The following is a 20831-nucleotide window of genomic DNA, read 5'->3' as shown; positions in this document are numbered from 1 at the left end:
TACTACTACTACTACTACTACTACTACTACTACTACTACTACTACTACTACTACTACTGCTGCTGCTACTAATACTGCTGCTACTACTACTACTATTATTACTACTGCTACTACTAGTACTACGACTACCACTGACAACTACTAATACTGCTGCTACTACTACTACTACTACTACTACTACTACTACTACTGCTGCTGCTACTGCTGCTACTACTACTACTACTACTACTACTGGTACTATTATTACTGCTACTGCTACTACTGCTCCTACTACTACTACTACTAGTAGTAGTACTACTACTACTACTAGTAGTAGTACTACTATTACTACTATTACTGCTACTACTACTACTACTGCTGCTGCTGCTGCTACTACTACTACTAGAACTACTGCTACAACTACTACTACTGCTACTTCGGCTACTGCTACTACTACTACTACTCACTTCACATACACTATTGTTCTGTACTGTACTGCAACACACTACTTCACAGACTCTCAGGTAGTCAAACCCAGTTTGGAATGCATCAGTGACAGAATATTTGTGTCTGTTACATTCTAAACCTTCATACATCATAGTTGGTGGTTGGAATGCCACTTAGCGTACAGTGTTGGACGCATAGAGACATCTATAATACACAACAGTGTAATACTGTTCTAATAAACTAGAATTCTGCTCCATTAGGAGTATAGTGGTCTTGTTTGACGCCAGTGCTGCTTTTCTACCTTTTCAAAATGGTTCCTCTTTCTTTCTTTCTTTTTTTCTTTCACATGACCAACACTTACTCTCTCCCTCTCTCTTTCCCCTTCCCTCTTGAATATCTGTAGGAAAGCTCAGAGGTATACTTTTCCTTATTGCTTATGGCTATGTACGGCTATGAGCTTGAATGTACGGCTATGAGCTTGAATGTACGGCTATGAGCTTGAATGTACGGCTGTGAGCTTGAATGTACGGCTGTGAGCTTGAATGTACGGCTGTGAGCTTGAATGTACGGCTGTGAGCTTGAATGTACGGCTGTGAGCTTGAATGTACGGCTGTGAGCTTGAATGTATGGCTGTGAGCTATACTGAATTGCTACAAACTGTAATAATTTAAAATATTGTATGTGTTCCGAATTGGAATGTGTCTTTTTTCATGTAGCTACACTCTTAGATAAAAAGGTGCTATCTAGAACCTAAAAGAGTTCTCCGGCTGTCCCCATAGGATAACTATTTGAAGAACCCCTTTTTGTTCCAGGTAGAACCCTTTTGGTTCCAGGTTGAACCCTATTGGGTTCCATGTAGAACCCTTTCCCCAGAGGGTTCTACATGGAACCCAAAATAGTTCTACCTGGTATCAAAAAGGATTCTGCCTGGAACCAAAAAGGGTTATCCTATGGGGACAGCCGGAGAACCCTTTTGGAACCCTTTTTTCGAAGAGTGTACTGTACATACATGTATATGAGGTGTGTGTGTGTGTGTGTGTGTGCGTGTGCATGCATGCAGAAATGTAAAGGCAGTCAGAGGGAGCTGACGTCGCCGTCGGCTCAGAGTAAAGAGGCTTTCTGAAGCTGACTATCTGAAATGAGTTTCTCTGAAGATCCAGGGCGGGGGGGCGGGGGGTGGGGTTGTCTGTGGGTGTGAGAGAGGGGAGGGAGGGAGAGACGGAGCGACAGAGATGTTAAGTCCTTAGATGTGTTGGGTCTATCTCCAAAGTACCAGTCCTGCTCCAGTCAAACTTACTCTGACATCAGTGCGTGTGTTGGTGTGTGTGTTTGACTGGTCTGTCTCATTGGTTCCAAGGGAATGTAGTGTAGTGGATGTGATCCAGGAAGCTGCTCTCGTGTCATGAACCTTGACTGAGACCAGTCCCCCCAATCTAATTTCTAGGCTTTAGCTCACGGCTTACAGTCTTGAGACGTGCCAATGATTTGGGTTGGATACTCAGTCAATCAAGTATGGCTGTGGTTGGCTAGTGTAGGGGTGGGGGTGTGTGTGTGTTGGCTAGTGTAGGGGTGTGTGTGTGTGTGTGTGGTTGGCTAGTGTAGGGGTGTGTGTGTGTGGTTGGCTAGTGTAGGGGTCGGTGTATGTGTGTCTGTGGTTGGTGATGTATATTCTTTAATAAATTAGAAGATAGAACTGGGTTAATCACGAACATTGAGTTAGAATTATTTGTTACTGGGCTAGGAATTTTATTGGGGCATTTCACTGTGTGTGTGGGGGAGTAGAGAGAAACTGCCCTAGGGTCAAGGTGCTTGCTCTTACTTGAATCCATGGCTGCCTTTTGTCTCTCTCTTCAAACACAGTGAAGGGAGCGGCGCCAGGGTTGAATAGAGTTTGGGCTAGACCTTTGTCTCCTTGGTATCTTCTTGATTGATTACAGCTTGAGGGGGTGAGGTACAGGGGAGCGGGTGATAGGTTGGAGTAATAGTTCAGCCCGTCCTCAGGGACAAAGGAAGTGGGCGGAGCAATACAAGAGCGGGAAAACTGAAGAGGACTATATAAGATGAAGGGGGACCTTAAGAAGGTGTGCCCCTCTGCAGACGGGTATCGGCTTTGTTGAAAACTTTAATAAAGTCATTTCTTGATGCAACAAAAACTCTGTAAGACCTTATTTGTAATAAAGTATGGTGGTTATTTTCCACAACATTGGCTAGTGTAGGGGTGTGTGTGGTTGGCTAGTGTAGGGGTGTGTGTGTGTGTGTGTATGGTTGGCTAGTGTAGGGGTGTGTGTGTGTGTCTGTGGTTGGCTAGTGTAGGGGTGTGTTTGTGTGTCTGTGGTTGGCTAGTGTAGGGGTGTGTGTGTGTGGTTGGCTAGTGTAGGGGGGTGTGTGTGTGTGTCTGTGGTTGGCTAGTGTAGGGGTGTGTGTCTGTGGTTGGCTAGTGTAGGGGTGTGTGTGTGGTTGGCTAGTGTAGGGGTGTGTGTGTGTGTGTGTCTGTGGTTGGCTAGTGTAGGGGTGTGTGTGTGTGGTTGGCTAGTGTAGGGGTGTGTGTGTGTGTGTGTGTGTGTGTCTCTGTGGTTGGCTAGTGTAGGGGTGTGTGTGTGTGGTTGGCTAGTGTAGGGGTGTGTGTGTGTCTGTGGTTGGCTAGTGTAGGGGTGTGTGTCTGTGGTTGGCTAGTGTAGGGGTGTGTGTGTGTGTGTGTGTGTGTGTGGTTGGCTAGAGTAGGGGCGTGTGTCTGTGGTTGGCTAGTGTAGGTGTGTGTGTGTGTGTGTGTGTGTCTGTGGTTGGCTAGTGTAGGGGTGTGTGTGTGTGGTTGGCTAGTGTAGGGGTGTGTGTGTGTGTGGTTGGCTAGTGTAGGGGTGTGTGTGTGTGTGGTTGGCTAGTGTAGGGGTGTGTGTGTGTGTGTGGTTGGCTAGTGTAGGGGTGTGTGTGTGCTACAGAGAAACCATGAAACAACAACAACAAGCTCTCTTTCAGAAACCAGCCTCACACACACAGACACACACACATAACATTTATTGAGTGCTCTCTGTGTGTGTGTGTTTGTGTTTGTGTGTGTGTGTGTACGTGTAAGTGTGGGGGTGCGCACGTCCATATGTGTAAAGAGGGAGGTGGATTGTGACTCATCACTTGTGACTCATAAAGCTTTGGCAATCAAAGGAACTCATTTAAACTCACTCACTCTCTCTCTCTCTCTCTCTCTCTCTCACACTCACTCACCCCCTCACTCACTCTCACACACTCTCACTCGTACACACCAATACCCTACTAACCCTCACCACTACATATACCATACACACACCATACACACACCATACACACACCATACACACACAGACAGACAGACAGACAGACAGACAGACAGACAGACAGACAGACAGACAGACAGACAGACAGACAGACAGACAGACAGACAGACAGAGAGGGAAAGACAGGAGAGAGGGAAAGACAGGAGAGAGGGAAAGAGTGGATGTATAGGGAGGGTTTTCAGAGGAGAAAGAGATAGTGAAATAGGGAGATGAGGGAAAGGCCAGAGAGAAACAGAACAGCTCTTCTGATAAGAAGGAGGAGAGGACAGAGAGGGAGAGGAGGTATACAGTGTATTTGGAAAGTATTCAGACCCCTTGACTTTCTCCACATTTCGTTACATTACAACCTTATTCTAAAATGGATTTAAAAATAAATAAAAAATCCTTGTAAATCGACGCATAATACTCCATAATGACAAAGCGAAAACAGGTGTTTAGAAATTTTTGCAAATGTATTACAAATAAAAAACAGAAATACCTTATTTAAATAAGTAGTCAGACCCTTTGCTATGAGACTCGAAATTGAGCTCAGGTGCATCCTGTTTCCATTGATCATCCTTGAGATGTTTCTACAACTTGATTGGAGTCCACCTATGGTAAATTCAATTGATTGGTCATGATTTGGAAAGGCACACACCTGTCTATACAAGGTCTCACAGTTGACAGTGCATGTCAGAGCAAAACCGTGCCATGAGGTCGAAGGAATTGTCCGTAGAGCTCTGAGACCGGATTGTGTCGAGACACAGATCTGGGAAGGGTACCAAAAAATGTCTGCAGCATTGAAGATCCCCAAGAACAAAGTGGCCTCCATCATTCTTAAATGGAAGAAGTTTGAAACCACCAACACTCTTCCTAGTACTGGCCACCCGGCCAAACTGAGCAATCGGGGGAGAAGGGCCTTGGTCAGGGAGGTGACCAAGAACCCGATGGTCACTCTGAGAGAGCTCCAGTTTTCCTTTGTGGAGATGGGAGAACTTTCCAGAAGGACAACCATCTCTGCAGCACTCCACCAATCAGGCCTTTATGGTAGAGTGGCCAGACAGAAGCCACTCCTCAGTAAAAGGCACATGACATCCCACTTGGAGTTTGCCAAAAGGCACCTAAAGGGCTCTCAGACCATGAGAAAAGATTATCTGGTCTGATGAAACCAAGATTGAACTCTTTGGCCTGAATGCCAAGCGTCATGTCTGGAGGAAACCTGGCACCATCCCTATGGTGAAGCATGGTGGTGGCAGCATCGTGCTGTGGGGATGTTTTTCAGCGGCAGGGACAGGGAGACTAGTCAGGATCGAGGGAAAGATGAACGGAGCAAAGTACAGAGAGATCCTTGATGTAAACCTGCTCCAGAGCACTCAGGACCTCAGACTGGGATGAAGGTTCACCTTCCAACAGGACAACAACCCTAAGCACATAGCCAAGACAACGCAGGAGTGGCTTCGTGACAAGTCTCTGAATGTCCTTGAGTGGCCCAGCCAGAGCCTTGAACCAGATCGAACATCTCTGGAGAGACCTGAAAATAGCTGTGCAGCGACGCTCCCCATCCAACCTGACAGAGCTTGAGAGGATCTTCAGAGAAGAATGGGAGAAACTCCCCAAATACAAGTGTGCCAAGTTTGTAGCGTCATACCCAAGAAGACTTGAGGCTGTAATCGCTGTCAAAGGTGCTTCAACAAAGTACTGAGTAAAGGGTCTGAATACTTATGTAAATGCGATATTTCAGTTTTAGTTTTTTTCCAAATGGACTGTATATCTGGGCAGAGAGCCTACTAGTCTATTACCATATAATTACACTCTTGACTGTCCTATTTGGCTGTCCTCTTAAACACACAAAGACACAGACATGTGCTGTACTTATGCTGCGTCCACAGGCAACTCATGGTGGCAAGACGAAACCGGATCTGTTTCAATGAGACATCAACAGAAAATTCCACTGAGGCAGTTGGAAGAAATAAAACAGTGAACGTTTTGTTTTATTCTCAGGATATATTTAGTAGGGCTTTCAGGTGATCACAAAAATGAATATTTATCTTTTCCCATTGTCAATGAATCTGGGCTTAGAATTTAGTAATTCATGTCTACTGTATTATAACATTAGTCTGGCTATAACTACTTCGTAATGGCAGATTCCCCGTGGTAGCCCGTACTGCTAGCTAAATAGAATATAAGTATGGTATATAATAGCGTGTACTATTTAAGTTACTGGGCATAATCCATCGCCAAAGGTGGCTATTTATCTTTGTTCCAATTTGATGACTTCTGCTGGCTAACATAGCTTGCCCCCAACTAACTCACATATATATATATATATATATATATATATACAGTACCAGTCAACAGTTTGGTCACACCTACTCATTCCAGGGTCTTTATTTTTACTATTTACTACATTGTAGATTGATAGTGAAGACATCAAAACTATGAAATAACACATATGGAATCATGTAGTAACTAAAAAAGTGTTAAACAAATCAAAATATATTTATATACTTCAAAGTAGCCACCCTTTGCCTTGATGACAGCTTTGCACACTCTTGGCATTCTCTCAACCAGCTTTATGAGTTAGTCACCTGGAATGCATTTCAATTAATAGGTGTGCCTTCTTAAAAGTTAATTTGTGGAATTTATTTCCTTCTTAATGCGTTTGAGGCGATCAGTTGTGTTGTGACAAGGTAGGGTTGGTATACAGAAGATAGCACTATTTGGTAAAAGACCAAGTCCATATTATGGCAAGAACAGCTCAAATAAGCAAAGAGAAATGACAGTCCATCATTACTTTAAGACATGATGTTCAGTCAATCTGGAAAGTTTCAAGAACTTTGAAAGTTTCTTCAAGTTCAGTCGCAAAAACCATCAAGCGCTATGATGAAACTGGCTCTCATGAGGACCGCCACAGGAAAGGAAGACCCAGAGTTAGCTCTGCTTCAGAGGATAAGTTCATTAGAGTTACCAGCCTCAGAAATTGCAGCCCAAATAAATGCTTCACAGAGTTCAAGTAACAGACATCAATTGTTCAGAGGAGAATGTGTGAATCAGGCCTTCATGGTCGAATTGCTGTGAAGAAACTACTACTAAAGGACACCAATAAGAAGAAGAGACTTGCTTGGGCCAAGAAACACAAGCAATGGACATTAGACCGGTGGAGTCCAAATTGGAGATTTTTGGTTCCAACCGCCGTGTCTTTATGAGACGCAGAGTAGGTGAATGGATGATCTCCGCATGTGTGGTTCCCACCGTGAAGCATGGAGGAGGAGGTGTTATGGTGTGGGGGTGCTTTGCTGGTGACACTGTCAGTGATTTATTTAGAATTCAAGGTACACCTAACCAGCATGACTACCACAGCATTCTGCAGCGATATGCCATCCCATCTGGTTTACGCTTAGTGGGACTATCATTTGTTTTTCAACAGGACAATGACCCAACACACCTCCAGGCTGTGTAAGGGCTATTTTACCAAGAAGGAGAGTGATGGAGTGCTGCATCAGATGACCTGGCCTCCACAATCCCCCGACCTCAACCCAATTGAGATGTTTGGGGTGAAGGAAAAGCAGCTAACAAGTGCTCAACATATGTGGGAACTCCTTCAAGACTGTTGGAAAAGCATTCCAGGTGAAGCTGGTTTAGAGAATGCCAAGAGTGTGCAAAGCTGTCATCAAAGCAAAAGGTGGCTACATTGAAGAATCTAAAATCTAAAATATATTTTGATTTGTTTAACAATTTTTTGGTTACTACATGATTCCATATGTGTTATTTCATAGTTTTGATGTCTTCACTATTATTCCACAATGTAGAAAATAGTAAAAATAAAGACAAACCCTTGAATGCGTAGGTGTGTCCAATCTTTTCACTGGTACTGTATATATACACTACTGTTCAAAAGTTAGGGGTCACTTAGAAATGTCCTTCTTTTGGAAAGAAAAGCAATTTTGTTGTCCATTTAAAATAACATCAAATTGATCAGAAATACAGTGTAGACATTGTTCATGTTGTAAATGGCTATTGTAGCTGGAAACGGCTGATTTTTTATGGAATATCTACATAGGCGTACAGAGACCCATTATCAGCAACCATCAGTCCTGTGTTCCAATGGCACGTTGTGTTTGCTAATCCAAGTTTATAATTTTAAAAGGCTAATTAATCAATAGAAAACCCTTTTGAAATTATGTTGGCACAGCTGAAAACTGTTGTGCTGATTAAAGGAGCAATAAAACTGGCCTTCTTGAGACTAGTTGAGTATCTGGAGCATTAGCAATTGTGGGTTCGATTACAGGCTCAAAATGGCCAGAAACAGATAACTTTCTTCTAAAACTCGTCAGTCTGTTCTTGTTCTGAAAAATGAAGGCTATTCCATGCGAGAAATTACCAAGAAACTGAAGATCTCATACAACGCTGTGTACTACTCCCTTCACTGAACAGCGCAAACTGGCTCTAACCAGAATAGAAAGAGGAGTGGGAGGCCCCAGTGCACAACTGAGCAAGAGGACAAATACATTAGGGTCTAGTTTGAGAAACAGACGCCTCACAGGTCCTCAACTGGCAGCTTCATTAAATAGTTCCCGCAAAACACCAGTCTCAACGTCAACAGTGAAGAGGCGACTCCGGGATGCTGACCTTCTAGGCAGAGTTGCAAAGAAAAAGACATATCTCAGACTGGCCAATAAAAAGAAAAGATTAAGATGGGCAAAAGAACACAGACACTGGACAGAGGAAGATTGGAAAAAAGTGTTATGGACAGACAAATCGAAGTTTGAGGTGTTCGGATCACAAAGAATAACATTTGTGAGACGCAGACCAAATGAAAAGTTGCTGGAGGAGTGCTTGATGCCATCTGTCAAGCATCGTGGAGGCAATGTGATGGTCTGGGGGTGCTTTGGTGGTGGTAAAGTGGGAGATTTGTACAGGGTAAAAGGGATCTTGAAGAAGGAAGGCTATCACTCCATTTTGCAACGCTATGCCATACCCTGTGGACGGCGCTTGATTGGAGCCAATTTCCTCCTACAACAGGACAACGACCCAAAGCACAGCTCCAAACTATGCAAGAACTATTTAGGGAAGAAGCAGTCTGCTGGTATTCTGTCTATAATGGAGTGGCCAGCACAGTCACCGGATCTCAACCCTATTGAGCTGTTATGGGAGCAGCTTGACCGTATGGTACGTAAGAAGTGCCCATCAAGCCAATCCAACTTGTGGGAGGTGCTTCAGGAAGCATGGGGTGAAATGTCTTCAGATTACCTCAACAAATTGACAACTAGAATGCCATAGGTCTGCAAGGCTGTAATTGCTGCAAATGGAGGATTATTTGACGAAAGCAAAGTTTGAAGGACACAATTATTAATTATATTAAAAATCATTATTTCTAACCTTGTCAATGACTACATTTCCTATGCTTTTTGCTATATTTCCTATTCAAACTCATTTCATGTATGTTTTCATGGAAAACAAGGACATTTCTAAGTGACCCCAAACTTTTCAACGGTAGTGTGTGTATGTGTGTGTGTATATATATATATATATATATATATATATATATATATATATATATATATATATATATATACACACACACACAGTGGGGGAAAAAAGTATTTAGTCAGCCACCAATTGTGCAAGTTCTCCCACTTAAAAAGATAAGAGAGGCCTGTAATTTTCATCATAGGTACACGTCAACTATGACAGACAAAATGAGAAAAATAAATCCAGAAAATCACATTGTAGGATTTTTTATGAATTTATTTGCAAATTATGGTGGAAAATAAGCATTTGGTCAATAACAAAAGTTTCTCAATACTGTTATATACCCTTTGTTGGCAATGATACAGGTCAAACGTTTTCAGTAAGTCTTCACAAGGTTTTCACACACTGTTGCTGGTATTTTGGCCCATTCCTCCATGCAGATCTCCTCTAGAGCAGTGATGTTTTGGGGCTGTCGCTGGGCAACACAGACTTTCATGACATAAGTATTTGATACATCAGAAAAGCAGAACTTAATATTTGGTACAGAAACCTTTGTTTGCAATTACAGAGATCATACTTGATTGAGTGTGTGGACAGGTGTCTTTTATACAGGTAACGAGTTCAAACAGGTACAGTTAATACAGGTAATGAGTGGAGAACAGGAGGGCTTCTTAAAGAAAAACTAACAGGTCTGTGAGAGCCGGAATTCTTACTGGTTGGTAGGTGATCAAATACTTATGTCATGCAATAAAATGCAAATGAATTACTTAAAAATCATACAATGTGATTTTCTGGATTTTTGTTTTAGATTCCGTCTCTCACAGTTATAGTGTACCTATGATAAAAATTACAGACCTCTACATGCTTTGTAAGTAGGAAAACCTGCAAAATCGGCAGTGTATCAAATACTTGTTCTCCCCACTGTGTGTGTGTGTATATATATATATATATATATATATTTTTTTTTTACAATATTAGCAAGGCTCAATTAGGGTCAAGTGCCCAACCAATAGACCTTATTTACAAAGGGCTGCAGCATCATTCATTGCACGTAATGGCAGATTCCCCGTGGTAGCCCGTACTGCTAGCTAAATAGAATATAAGTATGGTATATAATAGCGTGTACTATTTAAGTTACTGGGCATAATCCATCGCCAAAGGTGGCTATTTATCTTTGTTCCAATTTGATGACTTCTGCTGGCTAACATAGCTTGCCCCCAACTAACTCACAATATATATATATATATATATACAGTACCAGTCAACAGTTTGGTCACACCTACTCATTCCAGGGTCTTTATTTTTACTATTTACTACATTGTAGATTGATAGTGAAGACATCAAAACTATGAAATAACACATATGGAATCATGTAGTAACTAAAAAAGTGTTAAACAAATCAAAATATATTTATATACTTCAAAGTAGCCACCCTTTGCCTTGATGACAGCTTTGCACACTCTTGGCATTCTCTCAACCAGCTTTATGAGTTAGTCACCTGGAATGCATTTCAATTAATAGGTGTGCCTTCTTAAAAGTTAATTTGTGGAATTTATTTCCTTCTTAATGCGTTTGAGGCGATCAGTTGTGTTGTGACAAGGTAGGGTTGGTATACAGAAGATAGCCCTATTTGGTAAAAGACCAAGTCCATATTATGGCAAGAACAGCTCAAATAAGCAAAGAGAAATGACAGTCCATCATTACTTTAAGACATGATGTTCAGTCAATCTGGAAAGTTTCAAGAACTTTGAAAGTTTCTTCAAGTTCAGTCGCAAAAACCATCAAGCGCTATGATGAAACTGGCTCTCATGAGGACCGCCACAGGAAAGGAAGACCCAGAGTTAGCTCTGCTTCAGAGGATAAGTTCATTAGAGTTACCAGCCTCAGAAATTGCAGCCCAAATAAATGCTTCACAGAGTTCAAGTAACAGACATCAATTGTTCAGAGGAGAATGTGTGAATCAGGCCTTCATGGTCGAATTGCTGTGAAGAAACTACTACTAAAGGACACCAATAAGAAGAAGAGACTTGCTTGGGCCAAGAAACACAAGCAATGGACATTAGACCGGTGGAGTCCAAATTGGAGATTTTTGGTTCCAACCGCCGTGTCTTTATGAGACGCAGAGTAGGTGAATGGATGATCTCCGCATGTGTGGTTCCCACCGTGAAGCATGGAGGAATTCTTACTGGTTGGTAGGTGATCAAATACTTATGTCATGCAATAAAATGCAAATGAATTACTTAAAAATCATACAATGTGATTTTCTGGATTTTTGTTTTAGATTCCGTCTCTCACAGTTATAGTGTACCTATGATAAAAATTACAGACCTCTACATGCTTTGTAAGTAGGAAAACCTGCAAAATCGGCAGTGTATCAAATACTTGTTCTCCCCACTGTGTGTGTGTGTATATATATATATATATTTTTTTTTTTTTTTACAATATTAGCAAGGCTCAATTAGGGTCAAGTGCCCAACCAATAGACCTTATTTACAAAGGGCTGCAGCATCATTCATTGCACTTGTCAGTTGTAACTAGGCCAGCTGAAGTAGCCAGACCATTTATTATAAACCCATTATGTTATTGATGCCCATTTCTGACTTTATCATTTCTTAACGACTTCCTTTAAGGGGTTTGTGTGTGCGTACGTGCTTATGCGTGTGAGTCTTGGGATAAAACGTATCTTATCCATCTTAAGACAAAACACTGGGCTCTAACTGGAGAGATTGTCATGGCAACAGGGAGAGAGAGAGACAGAGCGAGAGGTATGGAGACAAGACAAAGAGAGAGAGAGAGAGACATGCAAAGCTGTAGGTGACAGACAAGGCTGTAGGTGTTAAATAGTGTTTTAGTCTAGTGTGTACTGTATATTTTAAGGGTTTCAGTTGTAAAGGGCTAGGCGCTAGGGTGTACATATTAAGGGTTCCAACCCTGTTCCTGGAGAGCTACCGTCCTGTAGGTTTTAGCTCCAACCCTAATCTAGCACACCTGATTCTAATAATTAGCTGGTTGATAAACTGAACCAGGTTAGTTACAACTGGGTTTGGAGTGAAAACCGACAGGAGGGTAGCTCTCCATGAACAGGGTTGGAGACCCCTGGTATAGGGTGTACGTTTTAAGGGTATAGGGTGTAACTTGGTTTATAATACAATGATCATGTATTCTAGAGCTGGACATCCAACAGCTGCTCTTTCCATTACATAGACTGACCATGTGAATCCAGGTGAAAGCTATGATCCCTTACTGATGTCACCTGTTGCTTTCTGACATGCTGTTCCTTCTTTTTCCGTAGTGTATTTCTGTATTGTTTTACCATAGTGAAGGCGTAAGCTAAGGTTTTCTGGGTCTCTGTGTTTTTGGTTGGATAGGTTTCTCAATTTCTTTCATAGGTTTTTGCATTCTTCATCAAATCATTGTTGTTAGTTTTCTTAGGTTTTCTGCTTGAATGACATTTTTTAAATGTTAGCTGATAGTTCAAATATAATGTTCAGGCTTCCTACTGTTAAGTTTACACCTTCACTATTGCAGGGAAACATTTTGTCCAGGAAATTGTCTAGGAGGGATTTGTTGTTGGTCAATTGTTTTTGTGGTAGGTTTCTACACTTCCATCTATAGTGTTTCTTAAAAGCCAGCAGTTTGTTCGGCTTCGATGCCTCATGGTTGAGTATTGCTCTGTTCAAGTAGATGTGATTTTGCTGTGATCTGATAGGGGTGTCAGTGGGCTGACTGAACGCTCTGAAAGACTCTGGGTTGAGGTCATGATAAAGCAGTCTACAGTACTACTGCCAAGAGATGAGCAATAGGTGTACCTACCGTAGGAGTCCCCTCGACGCCTACCATTGACTATATACAGACCCAGCATGTGACAGAGCTGCAGGAGTTGTGACCTGTTTTTGTTGGTTGTTTTGTCGTAGTTATGTCTAGGGAGGCATATTGGGGAGGGGATGCTGTCACCTCCAGGTATGTGTTTGTCTCCCTGTGTGCTAAGAGTGTTGGGTTCTTGACCAGTTCTGGCATTTACTGTAGGTCGCCACAAACTAGTATTGTACATGTCCCTGGACCTGGAAATGGTTGATCTCCCCCTCTAGGGTGGAGAATCTCTCACTCTCGCGCTCTCTCTCTGCTTCTCTTTCTGCTTCACTCTCTCTCTCTCTCTCTCTCTCTCTCTCTCTCTCTCTCTGCTTCTCTCTCTGATTCTCTCTCTGATTCTCTCTCTCTCTTTCTCTCTCAGGTAGTGTAGTCACCCTGCTGTTTCTCTATCCTCCATTTTGATTCAGTACAGCTGTCCCTGATAATGTACTGTTCGCTCAATCACTCACTCTCTCTCTCAGAAACGCACACACGCACCAGTGGAGGCTGCTGAGGGGAGGACGGCTCATAATAATGGCTGGAAGGGAGCAAATGGAATGGCATCAAATTACCATGAGCCCGTCCTCCCCAATGAAAGTGCCACCAACCTCCTGTGACACGCACACACACAGATGTAGCCCAATTGCACGGGGTTGCCATGGAAATGACAAATGTGTATGTGAGAGGCTGAGGAGAGAAAAGAGCCGCTTCATCAGCCGCAGTGTGTGTGATGTTATAGAATGGTGAACTGGCCCACAGATGGATGTAGAGGGTTTTATGTCCTACTGTCTGATCTACTGACCGACTGGTTGCCTGAAATCTAATGGCATGACTGTAAATTAGATCTACAATGTAATGGTGGTGGATGGGTGTGTGTGTTCATTGTAAGAAATTGGTTCCAGTCACACACAGCCCTGTCGTGTGTGTGTTTACTGCTCGCTCTCCCTCTCCCTCTCCCTCTCTCTCCCCCTTACCTCCCTCTCCCCCCTTACCTCCCTCTCTCCCTCTCCCTCCCCCTCCCTCTCTCTCTCCCCTCCCCCTCCCTCTCTCTGCCCCCTCCCTCCCTCTCTCTCCCTCCCTCTCTCTCTCCCTCTCCCCCTCTCCCTCTCTCCCCCCCTCTCTCCCCCCTCTCTCTCCCCCTCCCTCCCTCTCTCTCCCCATCCCTCTCTCTCCCCTCCCTCTCTCTCTCCCCCTCCCTCCCCCTCTCTCTCCCTCTCCCTCTCCACGGTAAAGACTCGCCGCAGGCTCTGAGTTGGTAATAGCTTTTCTGACACAAATACACATATTTACACACACACACACACATACACACACACACACTCACTCACTCACACTCACATGCTGTGAGAGAGGTAATTACCAGTGGAGTGTATTCATGGATGCCAAGGGAAGCCAGGGTTCCCCAAATATTTGATCAATAAATAAAATTAAGTAATAAAATAAATTATCTTTCGTCTATCTGTGTTTTCATAATTTTCCTTCAATTCTGATCTAACCATTCATTAATATGTTGTGCCACTGGCCTGAGACGATTGAAGTTCAATATGTAGGCTAGATGTAGCCTAGGAGGCTCACGTTAACTAGTGTTAGGTTCTGAACAAACTGAGTAAAAACTAAAACGGACAACTAGAAAAAGCTCAAACCAAGTTTATTCACCCACTGGGTCATACAGCTGCAAAGACTAGGCATGATTACACAAGCACATATATTTATAACCTTCTAATAGGGGGGGTCAACTCCTTACACATCTAGACAACCAATACATCTCTGTTGTTAGGCAGGAATTTAATTGGTTCCTCTCACTGGTGTAGTCACAGCCCTGCCTGTTACTAAAACCTTTGTGGTTGTGGAATGTATGTGTGAGTAATACAGTAGGGGAGACATTGTGGTGGGCCTCTCTGGCCCCCCTTCCAGAGGTTTCTTCTCACTTCATCTGTTGATTTGACCTCGAGATACATTCCTCACTCCTCCCTAGTTCCGCAGCCGGCCTGCCTTATTAGAGACTAACAATTGCCTTTCACCTCTCTCCTCAGAAACATGGAACAGAATATGAAGCTTCTACTATGTCTTTCCATATTCCTAGTTCCCATCTACCCTTCGTTGACCCCAACATATACATTCCTTATACATGTAAAGTAATGAATGTGTTCTAGAATGGGAACATGAATCAGTACATATCAAGCTCTCTAACAGTCTCTCCTTTTTTAATAGTACTACCATACTGTTCAACATTATATAAACTTTGAAATTACTTATAAATGAACAGAAAAGAAAACATGATTAATATTCTCAGTTGATTTGTATGTTTACACCTCCGAGACTAATGGCCTCTGACTATGTAATCTTCTTCCATGGTTTAAGGCCCTAGCCTCAAATGTATAATCACACTATACTCATACTACCCCCCATCTGCCATTACCACTCCTGTTGTAGAACTGATAATGACATTTCAGTTGGTGCTTTTGACTTCCTCGTCCTCCTTCGGGTTCCTAAGAAAGTGACAGCAGAAGACTTGAAAAGCAAAAGGAAACATAAAATATGACAGGTATTTGAAATACGTTAAGCTATGCATATTAATATATATAGCGAGAACCGAAGTTTGATAACGTGACGATTCCCACCTCCCTTAACCTGACTCTATACCTTCGGGATACTGTTCTGCTGGGGAACACAAAAATGAAGGCCCTAAAAAACGTCCTCATGCAGGTTTACGAAAGTTGTTCCCAAGCCATGTCATCCTCACTTCGCCCTCTATTTGCATGCTATGTGCAGTCAACTAGTATAATTATTGTTTTCCCAAACAAGCCCTTCCCCCCTCCTGAGTCTAGGATGTACAATTAGTCTCTGTGGCTAGGCAGGTGGTGTTACCGTCCCAGCCCAAGTTCAGAACCCTTGTACTCCTCCACACCTCCCTGTCTTCTTATCAGTCAGGAGAAGCCTTGAGATTAGGAAGTGCACATTCTTGCAGCCTGCCGCAGTCCACTAGATTCAGAGACAGGCCCTCCTTTTTACTCCGGCCACAAATACATTTGCACATAAATCATTCCATCTAACCCATAACACATTAACCACCTAGAAAACATATTGACTTTAACAAGGAAGAGAGAAAATACGTGTTTAATAATTTCACACCACCCTTGATGAGATTGTGGCAAAGGCCATCAAGCCCCTAGGCCATCAAGCCCCTGCTGTCAATGTCCCAATTATGGTTAGCCCAAGCTACAATCTAGTGGGTTTTCTGATAACCTACCTAAACTCGCTGGATTCTCACAAATACTTCAAATTTAGAATGACAGTTCCTAGTGCTTCACGTTGGGTCTATCACTTGAATTTAAGACCCTCAACTTAGCACACACCGACACTGGCAGAATGTGCATTTACAGACGGGGAAATATACATTTTACATTTTAGTCATTTAGCAGACGCTCTTATCCAGAGTGACTTACAGTTAGTGAGTGCATACATTATTTATTTATTTTTCATACTGGCCCCCCGTGGGAATCGAACCCACAACCCTGGCGTTGCAAACGCCATGCTTTACCAACTGAGCTACATCCCTGCCGGCCATTCCCTCCCCTACCCTGGACGACGCTGGGCCAATTGTGCGCCGCCCCATGGGTCTCCCGGTCGCGGCCGGCTACGACAGAGCCTGGATTTACATTTACATTTACATTTTAGTCATTTAGCAGACGCTCTTATCCAGAGCGACTTACAGGAGCAATTAGGGTTAAGTGCCTTGCTTAAGGGCACATCGACAGATTTTTCACCTAGTCGGCTCGGGGATTAGAACCAGCGACCTTTCGGTTACTGGCACAACGCTCTTACCCACTAAGCTACCTGCCGATTCGAACCAGGATCTCTAGTGGCACAGCTTTAGACCACTGCGCCACTCGGGATATATATATACAGTATTTTTGTAAAAAAAAAAAAAGCCTTTATTTAACTAGGCAAGTCAGTTAAGAACAAATTCTTATTTACAATGACGGCCTACACCATCCAAACCCGGACGACGCTGGGCCAATTGTGCGCTGCCCTATGGGACTCCCAATCACGGCCAGTTGTGATACAGCCTGGAATCGAACCAGGGGGTCTGTAGTGACGCCTCGAGCACTGAGATGCAGTGCCTTAGACCGCTGCGCCACTCGGGAGCCCACTCAGGTATGTACTACTAACATTGACATACATACGTCCCATATAGATTGCAAAATAGTTGGGAAGATATTTTTGACGTACCGATTCCATGGCATAGTGTTTATGAATTGATACGCAAAACGACGCCGGATTCAAAACGTTGAATTTTTCAATTGAAATTATTATATACAATTCTTGCTACCAATATAATGTTATTTATATGGGGGATACAATCTTCCCAGCTCTGCAGATTTTGCTGCGAAGAGACAGAATCATTAGATCATTTGTTTTGGTACTGTCTATTTGTAGCTTGTTTTTGGACACAGGTCCAGGAATGGCTAAAGGATTGCAATATTTACCTGGCGCTAACCCTGCAGATAGCACTACTGGGTGATCTGAAAAGTCATAGTCAATCGATCAATAATATAATAATACTTTTAGCAAAAATGTTTATATTCAATTTACGATCTGTAGAAACAATGAGAATAGAAAGTTTCAGAACTTTTGTAAAACATCAAAGTACAGTTGAAAAAGATATGGCAAATAGAAATCCAATATGGATGGTGTTACGAGATAGATAGGAGGTGTTGAATGGAGCTGAAGGATGGGACTAATAACAACAACTAATAACAACAAGATAACTAATGTAAAGCATACTGTGTCCATAATAAGTATATAGGTTATAGGTTGAGAGCTTTTGTGAAAGAGCAGTTAGAAAAATATGGCATATAGAAGCAAACCAGATGGACATCATGAAAATGATCAGAGGAAGTTCAGGAGTAAAAACAAACAAAATATAATTATTATAGAATTTGACTGTGTCCATAAAATGTATATAGTATGTATGGGCTGGAAGTAGAGGCCTAAGCATTGTTGTTCACTAGTTTACTCCAATTGGGGAATATAATGAAGGGAAATATACTTTTTAAAAGGATATGTGTGTGTGTATGGATGTATGTATGTATGTGTATATATACAGTGGGGAGAACAAGTATTTGATACACTGCCGATTTTGCAGGTTTTCCTACTTACAAAGCATGTAGAGGTCTGTAATTTTTTATCATAGGTACACTTCAACTGTGAGAGACTGAATCTAAAACAAAAATCCAGAAAATCACATTGTATGATTTTTAAGTAATTAATTTGCATTTTATTGCATGACATAAGTATTTGATCACCTACCAACCAGTAAGAATTCCGGCTCTCACAGACCTGTTAGTTTTTCTTTAAGAAGCCCTCCTGTTCTCCACTCATTACCTGTATTAACTGCACCTGTTTGAACTCGTTACCTGTATAAAAGACACCTGTCCACACACTCAATCAAACAGACTCCAACCTCTGCACAATGGCCAAGACCAGAGAGCTGTGTAAGGACATCAGGGATAAAATTGTAGACCTGCACAAGGCTGGGATGGGCTACAGGACAATAGGCAAGCAGCTTGGTGAGAAGGCAACAACTGTTGGCGCAATTATTAGAAAATGAAAGAAGTTCAAGATGACGGTCAATCACCCTCGGTCTGGGGCTCCATGCAAGATCTCACCTCGTGGGGCATCAATGATAATGAGGAAGGTGAGGGATCAGCCCAGAACTACACGGTAGGAGACCTGAAGAGAGCTGGGACCACAGTCTCAAAGAAAACCATTAGTAACACACTACACCGTCATGGATTAAAATCCTGCAGTGCACGCAAGGTCCCCCTGCTCAAGCCAGCGCATGTCCAGGCCCGTCTGAAGTTTGCCAATGACCATCTGGATGATCCAGAGGAGGAATGGGGAAATGTCATGTGGTCTGATGACACAAAAATAGAGCTTTTTAGTCTAAACTCCACTCGCCGTGTTTGGAGGAAGAAGAAGGATGAGTACAACCCCAAGAACACCATCCCAACCGTGAAGCATGGAGGTGGAAACATTATTCTTTGGGGATGCTTTTCTGCAAAGGGGACAGGACGACTGCACCGTATTGAGGGGAGGATGGATGGGGCCATGTATCACGAGATCTTGGCCAACAAACTCCTTCCCTCAGTAAGAGCATTGAAGATGGGTCGTGGCTGGGTCTTCCAGCATGACAACGACCCGAAACACACAGCCAGGGCAACTAAGGAGTGGCTCCGTAAGAAGCATCTCAAGATCCTGGAGTGGCCTAGCCAGTCTCCAGACCTGAACCCAATAGAAAATCTTTGGAGAGAGCTGAAAGTCCGTATTGCCCAGCGACAGCCCCGAAACCTGAAGGATCTGGAGAAGGTCTGTATGGAGGAGTGGGCCAAAAACCCTGCTGTAGTGTGTGCAAACCTGGTCAAGACCTACAGGAAATGTATGATCTCTGTAATTGCAAACAAAGGTTTCTGTAAACAAATATTAAGTTCTGCTTTTCTGATGTATCAAATACTTATGTCATGCAATAAAATGCAAATTAATTACTTAAAAATCATACAATGTGATTTTATGGATTTTTGTTTTTGATTCCGTCTCTCACAGTTAAAGTGTACCTATGATAAAAATTACAGACCTCTACATGCTTTGTAAGTAGGAAAACCTGCAAAATCTGCAGTGTATCAAATACTTGTTCTCCCCACTGTATTTGAGAGAAAAAACCTATGGGGGATTGGAAGTGATGCAGAGAATTACATTGATGGAAGTTACAATCTACCCCCTAAAATAAACAAAAAAACATTGACATACATTAGATTTATATTTTTCCCAGCATTAACCTTTGTCAGCACGCCTTAACAGCATTAACAGCATTAACCCCCGTTGATCCCCGTCCTACACTTTTGAGAATGGCATGTTAATGAATACATTTCGCAGTGTGCAGACCCCCAAATGAAAAATGTTGGACAAGCCTAAATCAAATCAAATCAAACTTTATTTACGGGCACAGTTGACCACCCCCCTCCCTCTCGGCACTCATTCTTCTGGCATCTCTTCTTTTTCTTCTTCAGATAGCTTTACAGTTCATCCTCCCAATGGCACACATGTAACTCATACCTGAGTCGCCACCACCATCCATTACGGTCCATTCTGTCTTGTCCATTTTCCGACAAGTACACCAGCAGCATGAGAGAAGTTTGGACGTGATCGCACTCCACGTGGGCGTTCTCAGGACTCCTGAGAGGAAGAGGTATAGCTTGATAGCCTCTGGTTGCTGTACACCAGTTGCTGGCTCGGACTCAGGTCTCAGATAGAAGTGGTGAAATACAGGGTCATAGTGAACTCCATTACTTCAGCCGAGGGGGGGTGAGGCTCACACTGTTCTTGGTCGAATTATTCCTTTCATATGCATCTATTTACCATCTGTGGTCACCTTCGCCATAACCTCGAGAGAGGACAGACCAGAACAACAGTTTAGTTTAGGATATTTCTGATTCAGGAAATCCAGACAAACTATTCACTGTATGACAAATTATTACATTCCCAATATTCTTGATACAAATGTCTAAGACAAATGTCAAAGAGAATAGCAACACACTGTTGAAGCCATTTTTCAAATTGGTTTATACTCCCCTATCATATTGGCGACCTCACCGCAGAGTTACAGGGTCAGGGAGTTAGAGGGCTAACCCTTAGGGAGACATCCCGACCATACAGCAGACCCAATCTGGTGAGATTTGTATTGAAGCAAAGACAAAAACAAAACAATAACAGCAATACACTTCTTCATATTTACCAGCA

General features: G+C 42.7%; 1 protein-coding gene across 25 annotated transcripts in view; it reads left to right on the top strand.

Moving 5' to 3' along the window:
- Window positions 1-20831, top strand: part of LOC121531048 (neurexin-1a-like) — a 99393-nt gene that overhangs the window by 8884 nt on the left and 69678 nt on the right. For 16 of the 25 annotated variants that reach the window (XM_041836565.2, XM_045206019.1, XM_045206072.1 and 13 more), the window contains one exon: window positions 830-841. The exons of the other annotated variants lie outside the window; for them this stretch is intronic. In XM_041836565.2, coding sequence (XP_041692499.1) covers window positions 830-841 — 12 coding nt within the window. The remainder of the gene's footprint in view (window positions 1-829; window positions 842-20831) is intronic. 25 annotated transcript variants of the gene reach the window in all.

Source organism: Coregonus clupeaformis, chromosome 1 (assembly GCF_020615455.1).
Source record: "Coregonus clupeaformis isolate EN_2021a chromosome 1, ASM2061545v1, whole genome shotgun sequence".
Classification (NCBI taxonomy): domain Eukaryota; kingdom Metazoa; phylum Chordata; class Actinopteri; order Salmoniformes; family Salmonidae; genus Coregonus; species Coregonus clupeaformis.
Note: the sequence above shows the minus strand (reverse complement) of the source record. Positions and strands in the feature narration are given on the sequence as shown.